Genomic DNA, 20957 nt, shown 5'->3' with positions numbered 1-20957 from the left:
CTGTCTCAAAAACAAAACAAAACTCCCCCAATGGGCTGGAAGGATGCCCCAGTGTTTAAAAGCATTGGCTGACAGAAGACCCAGGCTTGATTCCCAGCACCCACATAGCAACTCAAGACCACTTGGAACTGTAGTCCCAGGAGATTGGAAGCCCTCTTCTGGCCTCTGTGAGCACTTGGTTGGTACACACATGGTACAGACAAAACAGCCACACACATAAAGTCTTTAAAAAGCCAAGCATGGTGCATATACTTTCAATTCTAGCACTTGGGAGTTTGAGGCCAGTCTAGTCTACATATTGACGACCATTCTTTTTTTTTTTTTAAACATTTTTTTCACTCATTTTACATACCAACCATAGTTGCCCCTCCCTCCTCTCCTCCTGTTCCTTCCTTAACAATCATGGGATGGACATCCCCTCCAGGCAAGAGCCTACACATAAGCCCAAGAGAGCTTAACTTTATATATTACAATCAAATATGGTTAAAAATGTGCAGAAGGTGAGCGATCACTGATCCCATCTGACAACTGGGGAACAGTGGTAAGACCAAATTCGACTCCCTGAACAAAGGTGACAATGTCAAGGCTGGGGCTTGAAGCCACTGGCAGTGGTCCAAGATCTAATTCTGATACACAAACTGACTTAGTGGAGAAATACCTTGCTCAGCCTAGACATGGTGGGGGTGGGTGGTGTGCTTTGGTCCTGCCTCAACGAGATGATGGGACAGACTTCATAGGCGAGGCCTTACCCTCTCCGAGGAGCAGATGGGAGGTGTGGGGGGGGGTGAGGGTAGTGAGAGGAAAGGAATGAGGGGGAACTGGAATTGGAATGCAAAACATAAATTATTAAAAAAAATATGCAGAGGCTGGGCACTGGTGGTGCATACCTTTAATCCCAGCACTCGGGAGGCAGAGGCAGGCGAGTCTCTGTGAGTTTGAGGCCAGCTTTGCCTACAGAGCAAGTTCCAGGACAGCCTCCAAAGCAATGTCTGAGAAATCCTTTCTCTTTTCTCTTTCTCTTTTCTCTCTCTCTCTCTCTCTCTCTCTCTCTCTCTCTCTCTCTCTCTCTCTCACACACACACAGAGAGAGAGAGAGAGAGAGAGAGAGAGAGAGAGAAGTACCCTTGAGATCCTTCCTAGGTTAAAATGCTTTGTATGAAAAGTGTTTGGGGTGATGTCTGTCTTAGAACGAAGCCCAGCATCATCACACAACAACACCCCCCACCCCACCCCACTTGCTCTGTACTGCAAGTGTGTGTTAGTCCTCCAAGGAGCAACTCAGAACTTGATCAGCCTGGAACACAGAGCTCAGGCAGTTAGTTCCCAGATAGTGAAACTGCAAGAGAAAAGAATAGGAGGTTCCAGAGTACTGTCGGCTTTCAGCACTGGGAGTATTGGGCAGCCAGGTGAACACACAGATGTAGGTTATGGACAGTAATGGTTCCTCTATTAGACCAGTAACAGTCAACTTCCCCACCACACATTGGGACGTTTTGTTTCACTGTGGCTCTCCCTCAGTCTTCTCTGCCACAACTCTATTTTGTATTCTATTTCTGTTGTGGCTGACAGTGCACCATGTGGTGCTATCAAATCTTTCTTCATCCCAACCAGTGAGCCTGCCACCCAGGAGAAGAAGGTGCCCAGAGTGAAACAAGGCTAGGCACTTACTTAGGTCAGACTCAGCAATGACTGGTCTGACTGGAAGCAGATGAGAGGCATTGATTGATGTGACACACAAATCATTTTCAAAGTGGACTTCCTGTGGATCAAGGAAAAGCCGTCCTTAACAGGTCTTTTGGGCTGTGCCTGAGCAATTGCAACTGGAGAGGGATTGAACAGACAAAAGTCATTTCCACAGATATGACCCCTTTATTTAGAAGCCATCTCTAGCCACCACATTCGACATCATATTTCAGAATGGCCTCAGCTTCTCATTAGAGAGGGCCAACAGGCTGATGAATTCCTTTATTAATTTAAGAAAAGCTCCAAGAGAAATAGAATACAAAGTAAGTGAAGAGATCCAAATAGCAAAGATACACTTTGACATGATTTTTTTTTTTTTTTTGTAGTGCTGGGGAGGGAACCCAGGGCCTTGGGCATAGTTGGTGATGTTCTATCATGAAACCACATCCCAGATCCCAATATATATTGCTTTATTTAATATTTCATATTTCAGTTTCACTAGTCAAGGAAGAATTATAATAAATATATTTTGTAGTACAAAGAAAAGTTTCTGTGCTGCAAGAAAGTACAGACATCACTGACTTAAAAATGCAAATGGATTTGTTATTTAAAAAAAACACACACACACACACAAGAAGATTCAGCACATGGTCAGTTTGTGCTAATATTGCAAACATCAACTATTTAAAAAAAAATTAAGGAATTGAAAGGGGAGGGAGAGTTCTGAGCTGGTTATCTAGTGTCCCTCCTCCCTCCTCTGCCTGCTCCAGTGGCCTGGAGCATTCTCTTGCCACAATGGCACAAAACATACTATCCTGAGGATAAAAAAGGGAGGGGGCGGAAAAGCAGTGTCTCCAGCAACCTTGAGCAAGCAGTCTGGGCCTGGCTTCCAAGCATCGAGGGACTCTACAGCAGGAACAAAAAGAGTTCCAGGCCCAGTTACTAAAATCCCCAGGCTTAATTGTAGGCTCTCTACTCATATGAACATCATCCTCAATAGTGTGCTTCACAGACCATTAAAGAAAAAAAAATGAACTAAGGAGCCAGATGTGGTGGAAATGTGCCTATATCCCCCAGAGCTTCGAAGGTAGAGGCAGAAAGGTCAAGATGTATAAGGTTGTCCTTAGCTATACAGCTAATTTGAGGCCCACCTTGGCTACATGAGACCCTGTCCAAAAAATAAAAATAAAAACTATTTAAATAAGGAACTTCTTTGCTAGAACAAGGTAGAGCCACTGTGCTGGGCTAAGACCATGCAGGGGCATTGACACCCCAGAGATCCTATTGAGGACAACCAAGAAAACAGGTGTCCCGGAAGATGACTGCTACTCACTTCCTCTTGGACCCCAGTCTCTACCTCTGTTACGCTCAGAGTGAAGCACAAGTTCAAAACCATGTGTTTCAACAAGAGCCCTGGAAAGCCACTGTCCTGCACCTGCATGGAGGAATTTGGCTCAGTGCCCAGGGCTTGGCCTTCTAGTCCTCTGGAGCACATGGGTGCCTTCAACCCCCAAGTGTCTGACTGAACCACTCTGACCCTATAAGGACTGAACATGGTGGTGCTGCGTTTAACAATTCCTTACGTTAAGAAAAGATTACAATTAAAAAAATGCTATCCAGGAATGGTCAAGGATACCCAAGACTACATAGACCCTCCTCCCTGTGCAGCCTGGACATGCAATGCTCTCAGAGGAGAGCTACACAACTCTCTCTTTAGGGGATGCATGCTTCACCCTGACTCTGAACAAGAAATTATTGTGGACTGCTTCTCTTGCTGAAACAGAAAGCTTACTACCCCCATCATCTTCAGCTCCTAGGATAGCTGTGCCTCCCTCAGTACTTATTTTCCGTTCCGGAACAATGAACAAAAACTACAAAGGAAAGAGTGTCCCTTCCAGAAGGTTCACCGCATTGGATCCTAACACCACAAGACTTGACAGCAAGCCATGTTCTCGGCCTCTGAGAAGGATGCTACATATCGAAAGATCTAGACTCTGTGTCTGCCTGACTTGGGGAAATCTTCAGAAAGAACCTTTGGAACTTAACATTCCAGTCCTAGGAGAAGATAACCCTGCAAGGAAGGTAAAGCCAGAGCCCTGGGGCAAGGCTGTAAACATTGTGGTTTTTCTAAGGCCCAACTGGTACATGGCTTTGGCAGCTGTGATTAATCTCAAAGAGAAGGTGACGGGCATGTTCTGGGAGCACAGGACATATCTTTCCACATCCTAAGACGAGGCGCTGCAGTCATTGGAAGAAAAGGACTCCTTCTTTGGCCAAGGGCTCCAGGGGGGACACTTGGGTAAACCACCTACCACACTCCTTATTCCCACTGACACACTGAGCCAGGAATGTTCCAGCAGGCTGAGGAAGTGATGACACCTCCACCAGTGACGCGGCTCTAAAGTGGGCAGAAGCTGTCCTGCAAGGTGTCAAGAGGGTCTCAAACCTCTCTGGACTCCCAGTGACGTCCTCACTAGATCCTGTGGCCTCCAATGAAGACTGCCGTGCCTCGAGGAAAAGACGGGGAGACAGCAGACTGAGTCCCCAACGAAGGCGGGCGAGCCAGGGAGACTGCAGCAGCACCCGTGTCCTGGCACCTGGGCCTTAGCACTCTATCCTCCCTTCAGCAGGCTCTGGAACAGTCAGCAGCTCCTTTGGGGATCAGACTCCCAGAGCCACCCACGAGGATGGACAGCCTCCTTCACCGGACTCTCATCCACCAGGCCTACTCACCACCATGTGATTTTGAACTCATAGATGGGCCGTTTGCAGTAGTAGTGGTTGACAAGGTGCTTGTCACACACCCCGATGCACTGGTGGTCCACTGTGAGGCCCTGGGCTGAGAGGTCTGTGACCAGACAGTGCAACAGGTCATACACATCAGCCACCGCCTCCCAGGGACCAAAAGACACATCCACTTCACAATGGTGCTCAAAGAGCTGTCCGTCACTCTCACTCCGCTCAAAGCGAAGCGAGTTGAGGAGTGGACACTCATAGGGGGTGATGGGCATCTCTTCCTTGAAGACACAGACCTTGAGCTTGGCAAAGCGGGCCTTCCGCTGCACTGCGCGAAGCCGAGCGATCTCCACGATCCGCTCCAAATGGTCTAGAGTTTAACACCACAGCCATCAATAGACAGAGTTGCAACAGAGGGGAGAGAGACACAACAAGACAGAGACGTCCACCCAGGGACAGGATGCAGAGGGAAAGAGGCTGACTTTCCATGGACCCAGGAAGGGCACACTTCAACATGGCCCATGAAATTTTATCTGTTGGCTGTTCTGGAAGGCTGAGGGAGTGGGTGTCCTTCCCAACTTGAAAAGTCCCAGTGTCACTGAAAGAAGGGAACATTTTCTCCTAATCTGGATGAATGCTGGACCCACCCACTTTTGGGAAAGGCCTGGGAGCTTTTAAAGATGCCTTGCCACCCCCTTTCCCAAATGTGCAGGGCAGATGACCCCTTACCTTTGTAGTAGGGCATGAGCCCCAGAAAGGCCTGGCGCACCTTCTCGCCCTTCAGTGGCTGCATGTTCTCCAGCTGCTCCAAGAGGGGCCCAATAGCATAGTACTGGGCCTCTTTGTGCACAGCCCGCACATGCTCCCGGGGTGGCAGGTCCCCTGAACGCAGGAAGTTCAGCACATCTCTGTGCAGGAAAAAGGGTGATTAGGAAATAAGACCACGGGGAAGGTGGGAGGCTATCCAGGCATCGAGAGCAGAATTTGGGCCACATTGCCAATTGAATAACTTTCGCTAAGTGAACTTGACCTTTGTGTGCCTTGGTGTGACCGCGTACAAAATGAAAGAAAATTACCCCAGTACCCCACTGGGGGGGGGGGTGGCGCCACACTCCTTTTATTCCCAGCACTTGGCAGAGGCAGGTGGATTTCGGAGTTTGAGGCTAGCCTAGACTACGGAGTGAGTTCCAGGACAGACCAGGCAACACAGAGAGACCCTGTCTCAAAAAACAACAATAAAAGTATAATAGAATAATTGTAGCTTGCAGTGTTGACAACAAGATTCCACTTGTCTCACTATCCTTACCATTAGTATTATTCTGTAGCTATATGAAGACAAAAATACCAAACAATGTGGGGATTAACTGGTTTCACAACTAAGTAAAGTCATATATAGTTTCTTAAAGTACATATTCAGTGCTTTTTTTGTTATCTGCTTGTGTTTTTTTTTTTGTTTGTTTGTTTTGTTTTTTCGAAACAGGATTTCTCTGTATTGTTTTGAAAGCTGTCCTGCAACTAGCTCTTGTAGATCAGGCTGGTCTCAAACTCACAGAGATCCACCTGCCTCTGCCTCCTGAGTGCTGGGATTAAAGGCATGCACCACCACTACCTGGTTAACACCAAGTATTAATCTTCATTAGCCACTAATCATGTGCCACCCATTTGGTCCTTTTAATGACATCATAGAGCGGGCTCTCTCTTAGTTCCTGCCTATAAGTGAGGCCTAGCTGGGGTCTAGGATGGTATGGAAAACAATTGTTGAAGGAGCCACAGCTGGCAAAAGCTCAAGTCCAGTCACGACTGGCTGAGCCTATAACCACAATGGTCCTGACTTCATTAGAAGCACTCAAGCAAAGTGCTGTATGCACAAGGAGGGATTCCCACAGAGGCCCAAGCAGCCCCCATGGTGGTAGTGTCGATGTATAAGCTACAACAGCAGAGATGTGTGTACCCTTCCTAATACCCTGAACTCATACTTTGAATCTCTGAAAAACTCCATAAACTCCAGACTATGGGAGTCCAGCAGCCCAAGCACGAATACCACTCCATCTTGCTTTCTGTTATATTTTTTGCCACTTTCCAGTCAAGGACAACAGGGCACTGGCATATAAGCCTCAATTTGGATCCTGTTCTCCCTCCTCACAACCCTTTTGAAGGTTTTTATTAGTCTTCATTGTCTGGCGTGTGGGAGTGTGTGGGTATGTGCACAGAGTGCGGACACAGTGTAGAGGGCAAAAGCAGCAGAGCCCCTGGAACTGGTCACAAGCGACTGAGAGGTGCTGGGACCTTCACCTCCAATCTCGCTAGCCACTCCCACCCCCTTCAATTCAGTCCTCTGGGATCTTCAATAAACCATTATGAGCTATGACAAACAGAACCCTGGGCAAGGCCCAGCTAAGAGCTGCCAGCTGGGGCCAGCACTTTCCTCCCCAAATGCCTGCAAACAAAAATCTTTTTATAGTTACAGAGTGATGTGACACTTTGTTTTCTCACCATCAGAGGCAGCTGATAGCCCACTGGGGAAAACCAGACACTGCAAAACAAATTTTTTGGCCAGAGGCTCCTTTCTAAGGACAAAAATGACCCTTGTAGGCAAACCTTACTGGAGGTCAACACAAAGACATATAGATCAGTTGAAGAGTTTCTGCTTCCCAGGCCATTAGTTCAAGGTCAAAGGCCATGCCAATCCTCTAGTCATCTCCACAGTTAGCCTGAAGGATCAGAGGACTCTAGCTAGCTACATGCTCTGAAGATGTGACCTAGTTGAGGCCACACACAGGCTCTTTATCTAACTAACCCTCACCGACAAGCCCACCAGACAGCTACAATTATTTCTCATCTCAACAAGGAAACTAAGAATACTTGCTGCTCTTCCAGAGGACCCAGGTCAGTTCTCAGTAACCACATGGCAGCTCACAGCTGCTTGTGACTCCAGTTCTAGGGGATCCAACATCTTATTCCAGTCTCTGAGGGTATCCACACACAAGTGAGATGCATGCATAAATAACAATAAATCTTAATTGCAATGAAACTGAGACAGTCATGGGAAGGTGCACAAATCACACACACACACACACACACACACACACACACACACACACATCAAATACATTGAGACTTTGGGGTGTGTGTATATGAGGCATTGTTGTTGTTAAAATCCCAGTAACAACAAGTTTTTTTGTGTTTGTATGTGTTTTTTAAGGGTTTCCTAACAAAATGAAGGGGGAGAAACCAGCATTAGCCTTTCTCTCACCTTGCTTGTTTGAACCACTGCAAGCCTCAGAACCAGTTACAGGCCATACCTCCTGTGTTGCAGTAGGTGGTGGTGTTTGTTGGGAGTATTGAGTCAGGGTCTTGTTATATAGCCCACACTGGCCTAGAAACACTTGCAATCTTCCTGCTCCCACCCCTTAAGAGCTGGGCTTACAGCTGAGTGCCACCATGCTAACTTGCATGGTATTATTGAGTCCCAGAATCTAAAGATTTTCTCCAAGATTTTTTTTTTTTTTTTTTTTTTTTTTTTTTTTACTATTCTCTGACTCCAAGCGCATTACATATATATCCAGGTCTCAAACTGAGCAGGATGAGAAAAAGTTCCATAAAATCCTGCCAGTATTGGAGTTTCTTGGCCAGACAGTGGTATTGCACGCCTTTAGTCCCAGCACTTGGCAGGGCAGGTAGAGGCAGGAGGATCTCTGAGTTCAAGGCCAGCCTAGTCTACAGAGTGAGTTTCAACACAGCCAGGACTGTTTACACAGAGAAACCCTGTCTTAAGTTTTTTTTTTTTTTTTTTTTTTTCTCTCTTGCTGTACTCACCTCCTCTGGCAAAACATCTAAGCATTTTAATCCAATCATTGAGAATATTTATTAAATCCCACCACTAAGCTATCTCCTCTGGTACCATGGCATATGCCAATACCCAAGATGAGACCCCAGGCCACTTGCTTGCTATGACTGTGGAGCTGATTGTAGAGGAAGAGGCATACCCAAAGTGTGTGCCATCTCGGTCAATGAAGTACCGGCCCTCGGAGTCTGTAGGGATGTAATGTCGTCCACTGAACATGGCAGCCAACATGGTGTCTTCATAGCGCCTCAGGGTGGACAGGCGTGTGGTAAAGTGAGCCCCTCCAATGTTAAGGGGTATGACCTCAGGAAACTGGAAAGGAAGCACCACAGCTTTCAGACTTACAAAGTAACGAGAGAGGTGGGCTCCTCCAGAGCAGTCTGCCTAGGTCTGATTAATGTCGTACCATTCACTTAGTCATCCCAAACTCAGAGACCATCTGAACACTTTTTTTTTCTCTCTTTCCTTGAGTATCAATCACCACGTCCTGTTCATCCCAGCTGATAGCTCTTAAATCCGGTCCCTCTTCAGTCCAACCCCACAACCTCTGCTCAGATTTCCTCATCTTCTTCCCAAACAAATTATCTCCATGTCCTTATCCATGCTGTCTCCTTGGGCACAAACACTCTCACTAGCTTCCTCCTGTCCAGCTAGCAAATGACATTGCCAAATGTGGCAGTATAGATTGTTGACTGTGTAAGCACCTGGATGAGTGTGTGTGTGTGTGTGTGTGTGTGTGTGTGTGTGTGTGTGTGTGTGTGCCCTTTTCTAATTCACACCAAGGCACCAGGTCAGGAACAGCACTTGTTTATTCTCTAAGTCTCTGTGACCAGTACTGCTCTATCATCCTTCTCATGCCCTGAGACAGAATTGTGTACATATTCTGGCTTTCACTATGTGTCACACTTTCCTCTGTCCCAGCACCTAGACCAATACAGTGACAATCTTTTCCCTCTCAATCCATTTTACTAGATGCCAGGCATCCCAAAGACGTGAAGATGGCATGTGCTTGCCAGTTGTGAACGGAGACCAACAGCTGCTTTTGAATGCACAGAGGCATCTGGTCCTTATTCCTTTTTCTCATCCAGAGACTTCACATGCTATGCAGGAGCTCTGTGGCCGACCTTCACTCTCAGCACTCCCAATCCTCATTGTCGACTGCACTCCATTCCTCTCCTGCTCAATCTATAGTGATTGATTAGTCTGAAAATCAGCTAAAGGTTTTGGCGGAAAGTGAGAACAGGAAATGATGGTAAAGGTTAGTTAGCCTTGGAACCCATAAGGGTCCCTTCCTGACATGCTAGAGAATTGTAAAAAAAATCTTTCAGTGCTCTATTTTCTTCAAACTATATACAAAAGAACTGTTTCCAGGTCTAACTTTCCCACAGACCACCTCCAAATCAACTCAAATTTTATCCCAGCAGAAGTATTATTTCTCTCTCAATGTTATAACATCACTCTAGCTATGGTGAAAGTCTAAGGTCTATATATTTGTCTAAATGGTCCTTTCCCCCAGTTTCCACAAATCCTTTGTTAAAAGAAAGAAAGGAAGAAAGGAAGAAAGGAAGGAAGGAAGGAAGAAAGGAAGGAAGGAAGGAAGGAAGGAAGGAAGAAAGAAAGAGAACACAGCTAGGCATGGTGGTATACACCTTTGGTCCCAACACTTGGGAGGCAGAGGCAGGATACTCTCTGTGAGGCCACCCTGGTTCTACATAGTAAGAGAGAAGCTAATCAGGACCACAAAGAGAGGTTCTATCCCATGAAAAAAATAAAAGATACAAATGATGAAAGAAAACTTATTTACCTAAGACCTGCCTTACAGTAAAAACTAAAATCCACAAAATCAATTAATGTAATACACAAGATTTACAATTCTAAGTATGAACTCGACTCTTTTTTTTTTTTTTTTTTTTTTTTTTTTTTTTTTTTTTTGAGACAGAGTCTCACTTATGTAGCTCTGGTTGTCCTGGAACTCACAAAAATCCATCTGCCTCTACCTCTGGAGTTTTGCGATTAAAGGTTTACACAATCACACCTAGCAAATTTCAACTCTTACAGTGCAAACTGCCTTCTGCTTTCCCTACAGAAACTAACCCCATTCTGTGTACATGTCAAAGCTCAAATATCACTTTGGTATAATGCTTTGCACTTCTGCAGTCCTGTTTTAGAATTAGTTCATACTAGCCCACTTCTTTGTACCATAATATGTAAAATAAAAAAACTGAAAAGAGTTCTAGATATCGCATGAAGGGGTGTGATTCATAGGAAGCTGGGACTGAACACCTGCTCTGCAGTCTGTGGGGTTGTGTGCCCTTTCCCTCAAACCGTATCTTTTTGCCCAATGACAGTGCACAAAAAAAAAAAAAAAAAAAAAAAAAGCACCACTGTATCTCTATTGGCTCTTTTCTCTAACTGCAGAGTTATGGGTAGATTTTTACTTATTTTCACAAGTTTTCTACGATGCTGGCAATGTAGGGCTTCTAACCCTAACAGAAAGTTATACAGTATTTGCTGCCTGAGAGCCTCACCCAGCCAGCCCCTTCAGAAAACTCTGTCTGCTGAAATTCCATTTCCTTATCCATCTTCCTGTTTCTCTGAAGGATCATTTCGGGTGCAAAGTGTCACCCACATGAAGGACTACTAACGAAGCCACAGTGTGCCACAGTACAGCCACAGAAGAATGAGGACCCCAATCCCACCGTCTCTGCTCTACAGTTCAAGTGCTCCTTCTATTTCACGAATTTATCACCTTTATGTCCTTGTTCATGCTGCTTCCTTTGCCCCGAGTGCTCTACCATTCATGTCTGTCCTTCTAGCAAATGAAATTGCCCCGTGTGGTAGTGTAAGCTGTTCACTGCATGAAAGCAACTGGATGGGAGTGGTCGGCCCACTAGGGCGTGTCCTAAACCATACCACAGCATCATATAGGTTATCTTACACCACTCCCTGGTCAGCTGGAGAACACACCTGGGCAACCCAGGGCCTCCTTTTGGATTGTACGGAACATGCTATGTGTTGATGAGTCTGGAGTCCTTCTTTAGTTGATAAAGGTGAGACAGGATACAGGAATGGAATTGCACATCCTGGTAGCTACTGAGTATGGGAAGGAGGCACACGGGATGCAGGTGACCCCGGGCAGGGAGGACACACCTAGTGCAGGAGTGGCATCAGGGGTGGATAGCTCCTCGGGAGGCTCACCTCCCAAGGTCAGTTCTACAAGCACCAGTCTCTCCCGTGCTTCCCATCAGTCCTCCCTTCCCCCATCGCTCGGTCCAGGTACCTCCTGGGGCAGCAGGGGCAGCCCGTGGCCCGCCTGCGTGGCCGTAGGAGTGGCCGGCTCCAGGAAGTCGTCTTCGGCTTCGGAGCTGGACATGGCACCGTCCGAGTGACGGCTGTCTGGCTCCCGCCCGGTGACTACCACCATCCCTCTGGCTCTGGGCGGTGGGCGCGGCTTCGGGTAGGCGGGTGGGCGGAGGCCTGAAGAACTAAAGCCAAGCAGTGCCTGACATGGCGAGAAGGGCCGCCGGCGGGCGCCAGTCGCCGAGGGCCTGCGCGCAGGTTGGACGTCGTGCGCTGCTCTCGCAACAGTCTAACGACCACCGCGCCTACAGTTAGTCGCTGCTCTGACCCAGCCGCCTCCTGCTATTGGTCAAACCTTCGCTGGCTCCGCCCTGATTGTCAGGAGGCTCGCCCAATCAGAGAGGAAACAGTTCGGCCTGCCCCGAAGTGGCCACTGGCCTACCCGGCTCTGATTGGCTCTCTGACTGACAAGCGCGCGCGACGCCCGCCCGCTCCAGGGTTTGGCGGAGGGGAGTTGATCACCAAGCGCCGACCTCGATGGGCAACCACCGCGTGGACCCTGCGCCGCAAATCGGAATGGGGCGCTTCTTGCTATTGGCCGAGATTTCACAGGCTCCTGCTGTGATTGGCAAGGGCCTCGTCCAATCAGAAGGGAAATACGTTTGGCCTCGAGGCGGGGTAGCTGTTGGTTGCAGGCTTGGCTTGTTCCACTCTGATTGGCTCTCTGACTAACGGGAGCGCTCCCTCCCTTGGTCCAGGCTGCTTACCTAGGGCAGCGGGACTTGTGTTTCCCGGCCGCCATCTGCTATTGGAGGAGTGCAATTAGCCCCGCCCTGATTGTTAAAATCTGGTCCGGCCATAGAGAATACACATTCAGACTTTGAACTAGAGTGATCACTGACAGCCGGCTTGCCGACCGGCCCGACCCTTATTGGCCATCTAACTAACGGGCACGCTCTCTGCACTCCGGGTGCTCTGGACAGCGCTGGTCCCGGGGCGCGGCCACCCAAGGATCGACCACCAATTGCTTCCTGCCATTGGCTATGTCCTCGCTGGCTCCGCCTCTGATTGGCAGGAAGCGTGTTCAAAGGGGCAGCGCCTTGGTGGGGCTTGCCTTGACTCTCTAGCGGGTGCGAAGCTCCAGGCAACCTTGTCTTCACTGGCCTAGCGAGTCCTGGGCAAGCGGACAGTACTGGCAGGCTTGTCTCCACAGTAAAAAAGAGGCTCGGGCAGGCTGTCTCTGAGGATGCGCTGAGGAGAGCTGAGGGCACAGGCCGATGTGGAAGAAGGAAATTGGGCCCCGAAACAACGTGGCGGACCCTTCTTGAACCACAAGGGCATGGCTGCTGTGCTAGGCTTTTTTCGTCGACTCACACAGGAATCTGAATTAAAAACAAAACAAAAAGCACAGGCTTGGTAGCTCACACTTTAATCGCAGCAACTTGGGAGACTAGATAGGATTTCTGAGAATTCAACTCATCTATAATAATAATAATAATAATAATAATAATAATAATAGAATTCAACTCTATAATAATAATAACAACAATAGGGTTGGGCTTGGTGACTCACACTGTAATCCCAGTACTTGGGAAGTGGTGGCAAGAGGCTAGGGAGTCAAGGACAGCCTTGGCTAAGTAGCATGTTTAAATCCATCTTGGGTTGCATGAGGAAACAAACAAACAAACAAACAAAAACATAAAGGGAAAAAAAAACAAACCCCAAATAGGAACCATTAAGATCAATGAATGATAGCGCCTACCGACAGGTTGGCAAAGAAGCCCTATAGGTAGAGGACAAGAGCACCCCCTTACCCCCTTGTCCCCCACAAGCAGGGTCCCCGTCTCACTTAGACATGACCAGACATGTCTCAGCTTTCATAATGCTATGGGTTATCAGAAACAAGGAGATGGAGATCCACCCTATACCACTAAAAGACTCAAGCCCTTCTGAAGGCTGGATTTCTGAATCCCTTCTCCACTGGCGGGGAGTCTGTGTCTTTTGCTGTGTATGTGACTTCAGTACAACTTGGCAGACTGCAGAGTCCTTGCCTTTCCTGCTTTGTTATTCTCTTCACCTGGACAGAGAAAAAGAATCCATACCTGCAACTCTAGATGACCTCACCATGATGGCATCATTACCCCGGCACCAGGACACAGCTGGAAACTGGCTCTTCCAGAAGGATCTACCCAGCTACCCAGATGACCCACTTGAGGCAACACAACTCAGTGACTCAGTGACCGTGTGACCTCTGTTGGGGGGAGGTTCCCTCAGAAAAAAAGTCCTGTATCTTTCAGCAGCTCCAACAAGCTCTGTCACTGGTCTCACGGCCACATTGGGAAGAGGAGATGGCAAAGGAGTCCTGTTACCTCCAAGTGTATCTGATAATTGACATGAGCTTGAGGTTTAAGTAGATGATGAGTTGGGGCGGAGAAGAGATATGCGTAATGAAGCATCACCCGTCAAGTGCGGGTTGCCTTGGTTTTGCTTCTGTAAGGTGGTCCAAAGAAATCCTAGCTCGAGACAAGCTGAATAGGGTTACTCCTGCTCCAGCTGTGGGCCTTGCTATCATGGACAACTGCCCCCAGGGGCTTGTGGGTGGGTGTCTATGCTGTGAATCTCTGCCGTTCCTAGAATCCAAGATGACTTGCAGACTTAGACCAATGACTGAACACCTTGATGAGCACCTGCCGAGAGGCATACACATCTTGCTTCTTTCTGTGTCTCTCAAGACTCCTCAGATTCCGCCCTTCTTCCCAGTGTCCTCCTAGCCTGGCTCTCCCACCCAATCTCTTCCTGGCCAGCTATAGGCCAGTCAGCTCTTTATGAACCAATGAGAATAATAATAATAATAATAATACATATTTACAGTGTACAAAGACTGTTCCACAGCAGGTGGCAATCACCTGCAACCCAGGAATGTGGGAGACTGAGGCAGGAAGAGTTTGGGGCCAGACTGAGATACATAGTGAGACCTAAAAAAAGAGAGAAAAGAGTTGAAGTTGTATTTTGGTTGGTACAATACCTACCATGCACTAAGCCCTGGGTTACACCCTCAGTAATATATTAACAGGATAGTGTGGTAATAATCACAATAAAACTTGGACCAATGAGGTGGCTCATCAGGTCAAGGCACTTGCCACCAACCTATGTTCAAACACTGGAGCCCACATGGAGTGGGGGAGGAAGAACCAACTCCTGGAAGTTGTCCTCCAATCTCCATACCCATACCAAAGCATACGAGCGAGCATGTGCACAAACGCACAAAGAAATATAAAAATAAAACTTGTAAGTGCCACCACTCAGGAGGTAGAAGCAGGAGGATCAGAAGTTGAAGGTTACCCTCAGCTACACAATGGGTTTGCAGCCAGCTTCGGCTATGTGAGACCCTGGCTCAAAAATGAAAGAAGGCTAGGTGCTGGAGGCATATGCCCTTAATCCCGGCAGAAGCAGGTGGATTGCCATGAGTTCAAGGCCAGTCTGGTCTACAGAGTGAGTTCCAGGACAGCCAGGGATACACAGAAACTCTGTCTCAAAAATCAAAACAAAAAGTAGAAGGAGGGGAGAAAAGGAAGGAAAGAGGGAAAGGAAGAATAAAGGAAGGGAGGGGGAGGGAGGGAGGGAGAGAAAGGAAAATAAAAGAGTATAAAAGAGGGAAGATGCATATGTAATCATTTTTATGTGCTGGAGCTTTCTTCCATTTTCTGCCAAGAATTTCCTTTAGGAATGTACTTTCCCATTTGGTTTTGTTTAAACCGTTTGGGAAATCCAAGGTCAGCAGCCTGGAGTGAGGGTTGCTGGGAAAGCAGGAAGGATGGACAGTTTCCTGGCAGCAAGCAGTTACCCTCCACACCACTCCAAGAATGACTTCTAGCCAGCTCACAGGGAGGCTGTGCACAGGGGTCAGGGAGCCTCTGGGGATGCGCTGGGTGGCTCTCTTCTCAGTGGACAGAGGCTTTGATGCCCCGGAACTCCCCAAAGGACCACATAAACAAGTCATATGACATCAGGCCCTGAAATGAGGCACTCAATGGTGTTGTTTTTGGCCAACTCTCCCCAAAGAAAATTTTTTAGTGATTTATTTATTTTTATTTTACATACGTTGGTGTTTTGCCTGCATGTGTGTCTGTGTGAGGATGCCAGATCCCCTGGAACTGGAACTGCAGACAGATGTGAGCTACCAGCTGCCATGTGGGTGCTGGGAATTGAACCTGGGTCCTTTGTAAGAGTAGCCAGTGCTCTTAACTGCTGAGCCATCTCTCCAGCTCTTTATTTTTCATTTTTTAAAGAAAAGAAGTGAGTACTCATTCAGTTCATATTTACTCTCCTAATTTTAGTTTTCTCCATGTATCTCTCTGTGTTTATGCACCTGTGTATGGGTACCTGCAGAGGCCAAAAGAAGAGGGCCAGATCCCACAGAGTTGGAGCTACAGGTGGTAGCTCCCATCTAACATGGGAGTTAGGAACTGAACTCAGGTCCTCTGGAAAAGCAGCAAGTGCTCTTAACTGCTGAGCCATATTTCCAGGCTTTATTTTGTCTTGAGACAGGGCCTCACATATCCTGAAATGCCCTAGAGTTCCCTTAGCATTCCAGGATGACCTTGAACTTCTAGTCCTCCTGCCTCCACCAGAGGCATATACCTGACTTACTAGCTCTTCAGTTCTGGCATTTGGAACTGAATTCAGCTGAGCTCTGAGTTGGCTAGAAACTTTCAGGCACAGGGAAATACTAGTCCCAAGGCAATATATTATTAAAATAGCAAGTGTGTAGGTCAGCCAGGCTTTCCTGACCAGATCCAGAGAGTAAAGGTCTCTAGGCTTGGCAAGCCTTTTGGTTTCTGTCATTGTAGCAACCACAGACAAGACCAAACGAGTGTGTGTGGCCAGACTTGGCTCCCTGGACACCATTTACCATCTCTGCAAAAGGAAGACATAAATCCTAGCCTCAGTGTGGTCTCTCCAAGCCAGCTCCATCAAATTACTCTGCTTTGTTCTGTATTCACATTTCAATGAAGATCGAAAAAGAGCCAAGTCTCCACAGCATCATTATTGCTAATCTTAACTTAAGTAGTAAGTGTTAGAAAATAAGTGTGTTGCCAGGCGGTGGTGGTGCATGCCTTTAGTCTCAGCACTGGAGAAGCAGAGGCAGGAGGATCTCTGTGAGTTTGAGACCAGCATGGTCTACAAGAGCTAGTTCTAGGACAGACTGCAAAGCTACAGAGAAACCCTGTCTCAAAAAAAAAAAAAAAAAAAAAAAAAAAAAGAAACAAAACAAACAAACAAACAAAACCAAAAAAAAGGAGAAATGTGTCAAGCGGAGTGGGGCGTCAAGTGCCTTGCATCCCAGCGCTTGAGGTGAGAGGCTCAGCGGTCAGGGTAGTCCTCAGCCACCTAGACAATTCAACACCAGCCTGGGATACATGGGAACATAGCTTCAAAAAAAATAAAACAGGGGCGGTGGAGGAAGAAAGAAAAAGAGATGGGTGTTAAGTTTAAGTAGTCATGTCAATCACATTATTCAAAACCACCTGCAGGATTAGAGAATTCCAATCTTTATTTTCTTTCCATCTAAGGCAATATCTTGGGAATGGAGAGATGGCTTAGCAGTTAAGAGTGCTGAGTGCTTTTTCAAAGGACTTGGGTTCAATTCCCAGGACCAACCTGGGGTTTACAACCATCTGTCAACTCCAGTCCCAGGGACCCGACGCCCTCTTTTGGCCTCTGTGTGTACCAGGCACTCATATGGTACACAGACACAGATGCAGGCAAAACACTCATACACATAAAAATCAATAGAAACTCTATACCCAGCTCATTTTTAAAAACAGGCTCATTGCAGTGAACTTTTTTTGTAGACAAAACTTTCTCCTTTTGTATCTGCTTTATGAATGTCTGGCCTATATGTGTGTATGTATGTATGTGCACTATATGCTGCTTAGTACCTAGTAACCTAGTGCCTACCTATTTGAGAAGAGGGCATCAGACCCCCAGAACTGGAGTTACAGAGAGTTGTGCGACACCATGTAAGTGCTGAGGACATCCTAAGTCCTCTGCAAGAGCAGCAAGTGAAGCCCCACTCTCTCCTTGTAAAAACAATCTTTCATCTACTTATTTTTCCTCATTCTGTGTTAAGCGTGGTCAGAGGATAACATGCAGGCTTCAGTTCTCCCCTCCAACAATGTGGGTTCCTGGGATAGAACTCTAGCGGCCAGGCTCTATGGCAGCTGCCTTTACTCACTGGGTGCAAAGTAGACAAAGCCTTTAATGCATTCTTATCTATTTATTTTCTTGTCGTACAAAAACCATTTTCAGATCCCACAGTCATTCCATGTTTAGCCAACAGAGGGCACTTTAGGCTTTCCATACCAAAGCCAGGCCATGAGGTCATTTCTACACTTTATAACAACCTGTCTCTACACTTTATAACAGTGGCTTTGCTGTGACAATGAACCAGTGTGAGCTTTTTAGTAATAACCCCGGAAAGGATGAGACTCATTTATTTTTCTAACAAGATAGGGCCGGGCATGGTAGCAAACTCCTGAGACCTAGCACTTTGGGAGGCAGAGGTAAAGGGATGAAAAGGCCAAAAGCATCCCTTGGCTACATAGAGAGGAGGCCAGGGTAGGATACCTGAGACAAACTCAGAAAACCAAACTAAAAAAAAAAAAAATTAAACATAAGTCTTATATAAGTCTCTCCCTCATACACATAACACACACACACATGGCTCAAAATCACAAACTACTTTGTTATGATTTAAACTGTAAGGAGAAAAAGAAATGAAAATGAGTCCTAACGGAATAAAACTTACCTCTTTTCCCCACTCCCACACAAGACAGTGATCCCTATGCAAAGACAAAGCCCTGCAAGGCTACAGGGAAGAGTGGCAGCGTGGCAGAAGCAACTCTCCCCTGCAACAGCCCGGGCAGGCCAGGCTTTTTAGTTCTTTAGAAATACAGACTTTTGAAGCTAGACTTGGTGATGTGAGTAATCCCAGCACTCAGGAAAATGAGGCAAGAGGAGTTTAAGTTTGAGATTAGCTTGGGCTACCCAGTGAATCTTGTTTCAAAAAAACAAAACAAAACAAAAACCAAACATTACTCTTACAGAGACCCAGAGTTGGGTTCCCACTATATGTATCAGGGGGCTCACAACCAGCCGTAATTCCAATTGTAAGGAATCTGATGCCCTCCTCTGGCCTCCATGGGCACTGAACTCACACACACACCTTACAAATCAAAATCTTTAGGGCCTGGAGAGATGGCTTAGAAGTTTGTGTGATGCTCTTCCAGAGGACCTGGGTTCAATTCCAGCACTTACATGGTGGCTCACAACTATCTGGAACTTCAGTCCAAATAGATCTGACGCTCTCTTCTGGCCTTTATGGGCACGGGCATACAGCTAGTGCATAGACACACATGCAGGCAAAAATTAAAATTCAAAAATAAAAAAAAAATAAACAGGACTTTAAAAACAAAAGACTCATTGCAACAACAAAACTTAAATGCAAAGAGGAATGTCTTGCCTAGCCCATCATCTACCAGCCCGTTTTGGTAGCTAACATAAGCTTTGTGATTGGTTGAAATAAAGGTTTACGTATGTTTTTCTTCATTTTCACCACTGTCCTAATGTCCTAAAGACAGTAATCTACCCAAAGTTCTTAGCACACAATCATGCCTGTGAAATTACTAAGTCTAGGGTGGTACTCAAAAAGTTCCCGTAAGTACTAATGATGAGTAAAGAAAAAGGTCTTGTGTAAAGATGGTCATTGGAAGGTAGTAAGTGATAATTAAGACCCACGCTCTGGGCCCAGGCTGCCTGCATCTGTGCCCCACCCCCAACACTTACTCAATGGACAATGTTGGATAAGATACTTTATTTCCCTGAACTTATTCATTATCTTGACAAATGTAGGTCTCAGCACAGCACCCACCCATCCATTGAGCTATCATTCAGGCTGCACCAGGCCTTGACCTTGAAGAGCACTGGGTAATCCTTTTTAGAACGCCTGTCTAAGGGATTACTGTATTTTTCCCATTTCCTTTCTTTCTTTTTATTTTCAAAGACAAATTTTAGATTTTTTTTTTTTTTTTTTTTTTTTTTTTTTTTTTTGTGGATGAGTGTTTTGCCTGTATGCTTGTATGTACACCATGCATGCTGTGTCAGAGGAGGCCAGAAAACGGTGACAGCTGGGAGCCACCTCATAGGTACTGGGAATTGAACTTGGGTTCTGTGCAAGGGCAGCAAGTGTTCTTAACCCTTGAGCCATCACTTCAGTCCTTTTCACTTTGAGAAAGGTCTCATGTAGTCCAGAATGGCTCGGAATTCCCAATACTCCTTGATTGGTCTTTCAAGTGATGGAATTACAGGCATGTATTGCTATGCCCACTTACTGGTTTCTACTTCATAGCCCAGGTTTGCTCAACCTCAGTATGTATCCCGGTTAGTCCCAGAAATCATAATCCTCCTGCCTCAGCTTCCCAGTTGCTATGACTGAAAAGTATACATTTTCATTGTTTGGCTCTATCCAGATAAGTATTCAATTTTACTTTGGTCACCTTTCATTTCTTCTATAGGGCTTCCTTCTATGAAACCCTAACTTTTCACGACCACAGACAGGTTTACAAAATGATTAAGGACACTTGGTAGGATAAAGCAGGAAGGCGGACACAAGTCTGAAGGCTGCCTAGGTTATACAGTGAACTCTAGGGCATCTTGAACTATATAGAGTAAATTAGATCCTGTCTGAAAAATAAATTAGTAGATGGATAAAATAAAATTCTCAAAGGACTCTGTTATGTCATATGGAACACAAAGGCCTTTTTTCTTTCTGACGTTTTTTTTTTCCCATAGAGCTCAAGAAATATATGCTTAGACCAGAGCCAGGCATAGTGGCTCACACCTATAATCCTGGCAAAAGGGTTGCTACAATTTTGGGGCCAGCCTGTACTACATAGACTGACCTGGCCTACAGAATGAGACCCTGTCTCAAAAAAAGAAAAAAAGGAAATTGTGGTATACACCTTTAATCCCAGCACATGGGAGGCAGAGGCAGATGGATCTCTTTGAGTTTGAGGCCAGCCTGGCCTACAGAGAGTTCCAGGACAGCTAGGGCTACATAGAGAAACCCTGTCTCGGGGGAAAAAGAAATATACGTAGGCCAGGAAAAGAAAGATGTTATGAAGGGGTGCATTGGAGTGTCTGTAGAGTACAGAGGCCACATCATGGGCTTTCGGCCATCTGTGAGTGGGTTCTATCCTTCAGGAGCCTGATGGAGGTATTCATACGTCATCAGTGGCGTGGACAGTGTCAGACATAGGTTTAAGAATAACATTAAGGCCTGCTGAGGGTAAGGCATTAACCAGAAGACTTATTCATGCCATAGACAGACAAA

The 20957-nt window shown here is 46.4% G+C and overlaps 1 protein-coding gene across 1 annotated transcript; it reads right to left on the bottom strand.

The window, feature by feature from the left end:
- Positions 1 to 2507: 2507 nt before the first annotated feature.
- Positions 2508 to 11900, bottom strand: Kctd7 (potassium channel tetramerization domain containing 7). The gene is made up of 4 exons (XM_051204992.1): positions 11544 to 11900; positions 8406 to 8575; positions 5149 to 5327; positions 2508 to 4789 (listed from the first exon to the last, which is right to left on the bottom strand). The coding sequence occupies exons 1-4, from the start codon at positions 11685 to 11687 to the stop codon at positions 4413 to 4415; spliced, it is 870 nt and encodes a 289-aa protein (XP_051060949.1). The 5' UTR covers positions 11688 to 11900; the 3' UTR covers positions 2508 to 4412.
- Between the last annotated feature and the right edge of the window lie 9057 nt (positions 11901 to 20957).

This window comes from Phodopus roborovskii, unplaced genomic scaffold, assembly GCF_943737965.1.
Source record: "Phodopus roborovskii unplaced genomic scaffold, PHOROB, whole genome shotgun sequence".
NCBI classification, from domain to species: domain Eukaryota; kingdom Metazoa; phylum Chordata; class Mammalia; order Rodentia; family Cricetidae; genus Phodopus; species Phodopus roborovskii.
This window is presented reverse-complemented; position numbering and strand designations above follow the sequence as displayed.

Coding starts and splice junctions, on each gene's coding strand:
- Kctd7 (XM_051204992.1), bottom strand. CDS start 11,687: ATGGTGGTAGTCACCGGGCGGGAGCCAGACAGCCGTCACTCGGACGGT. Junction 8,576..11,543: donor TGCCCCTGCTGCCCCAGGAG/GTACCTGGACCG, acceptor CTTCCTTTCCAG/TTTCCTGAGGTCATACCCCT. Junction 5,328..8,405: donor CGAGATGGCACACACTTTGG/GTATGCCTCTTC, acceptor TTTCCTGCACAG/AGATGTGCTGAACTTCCTGC.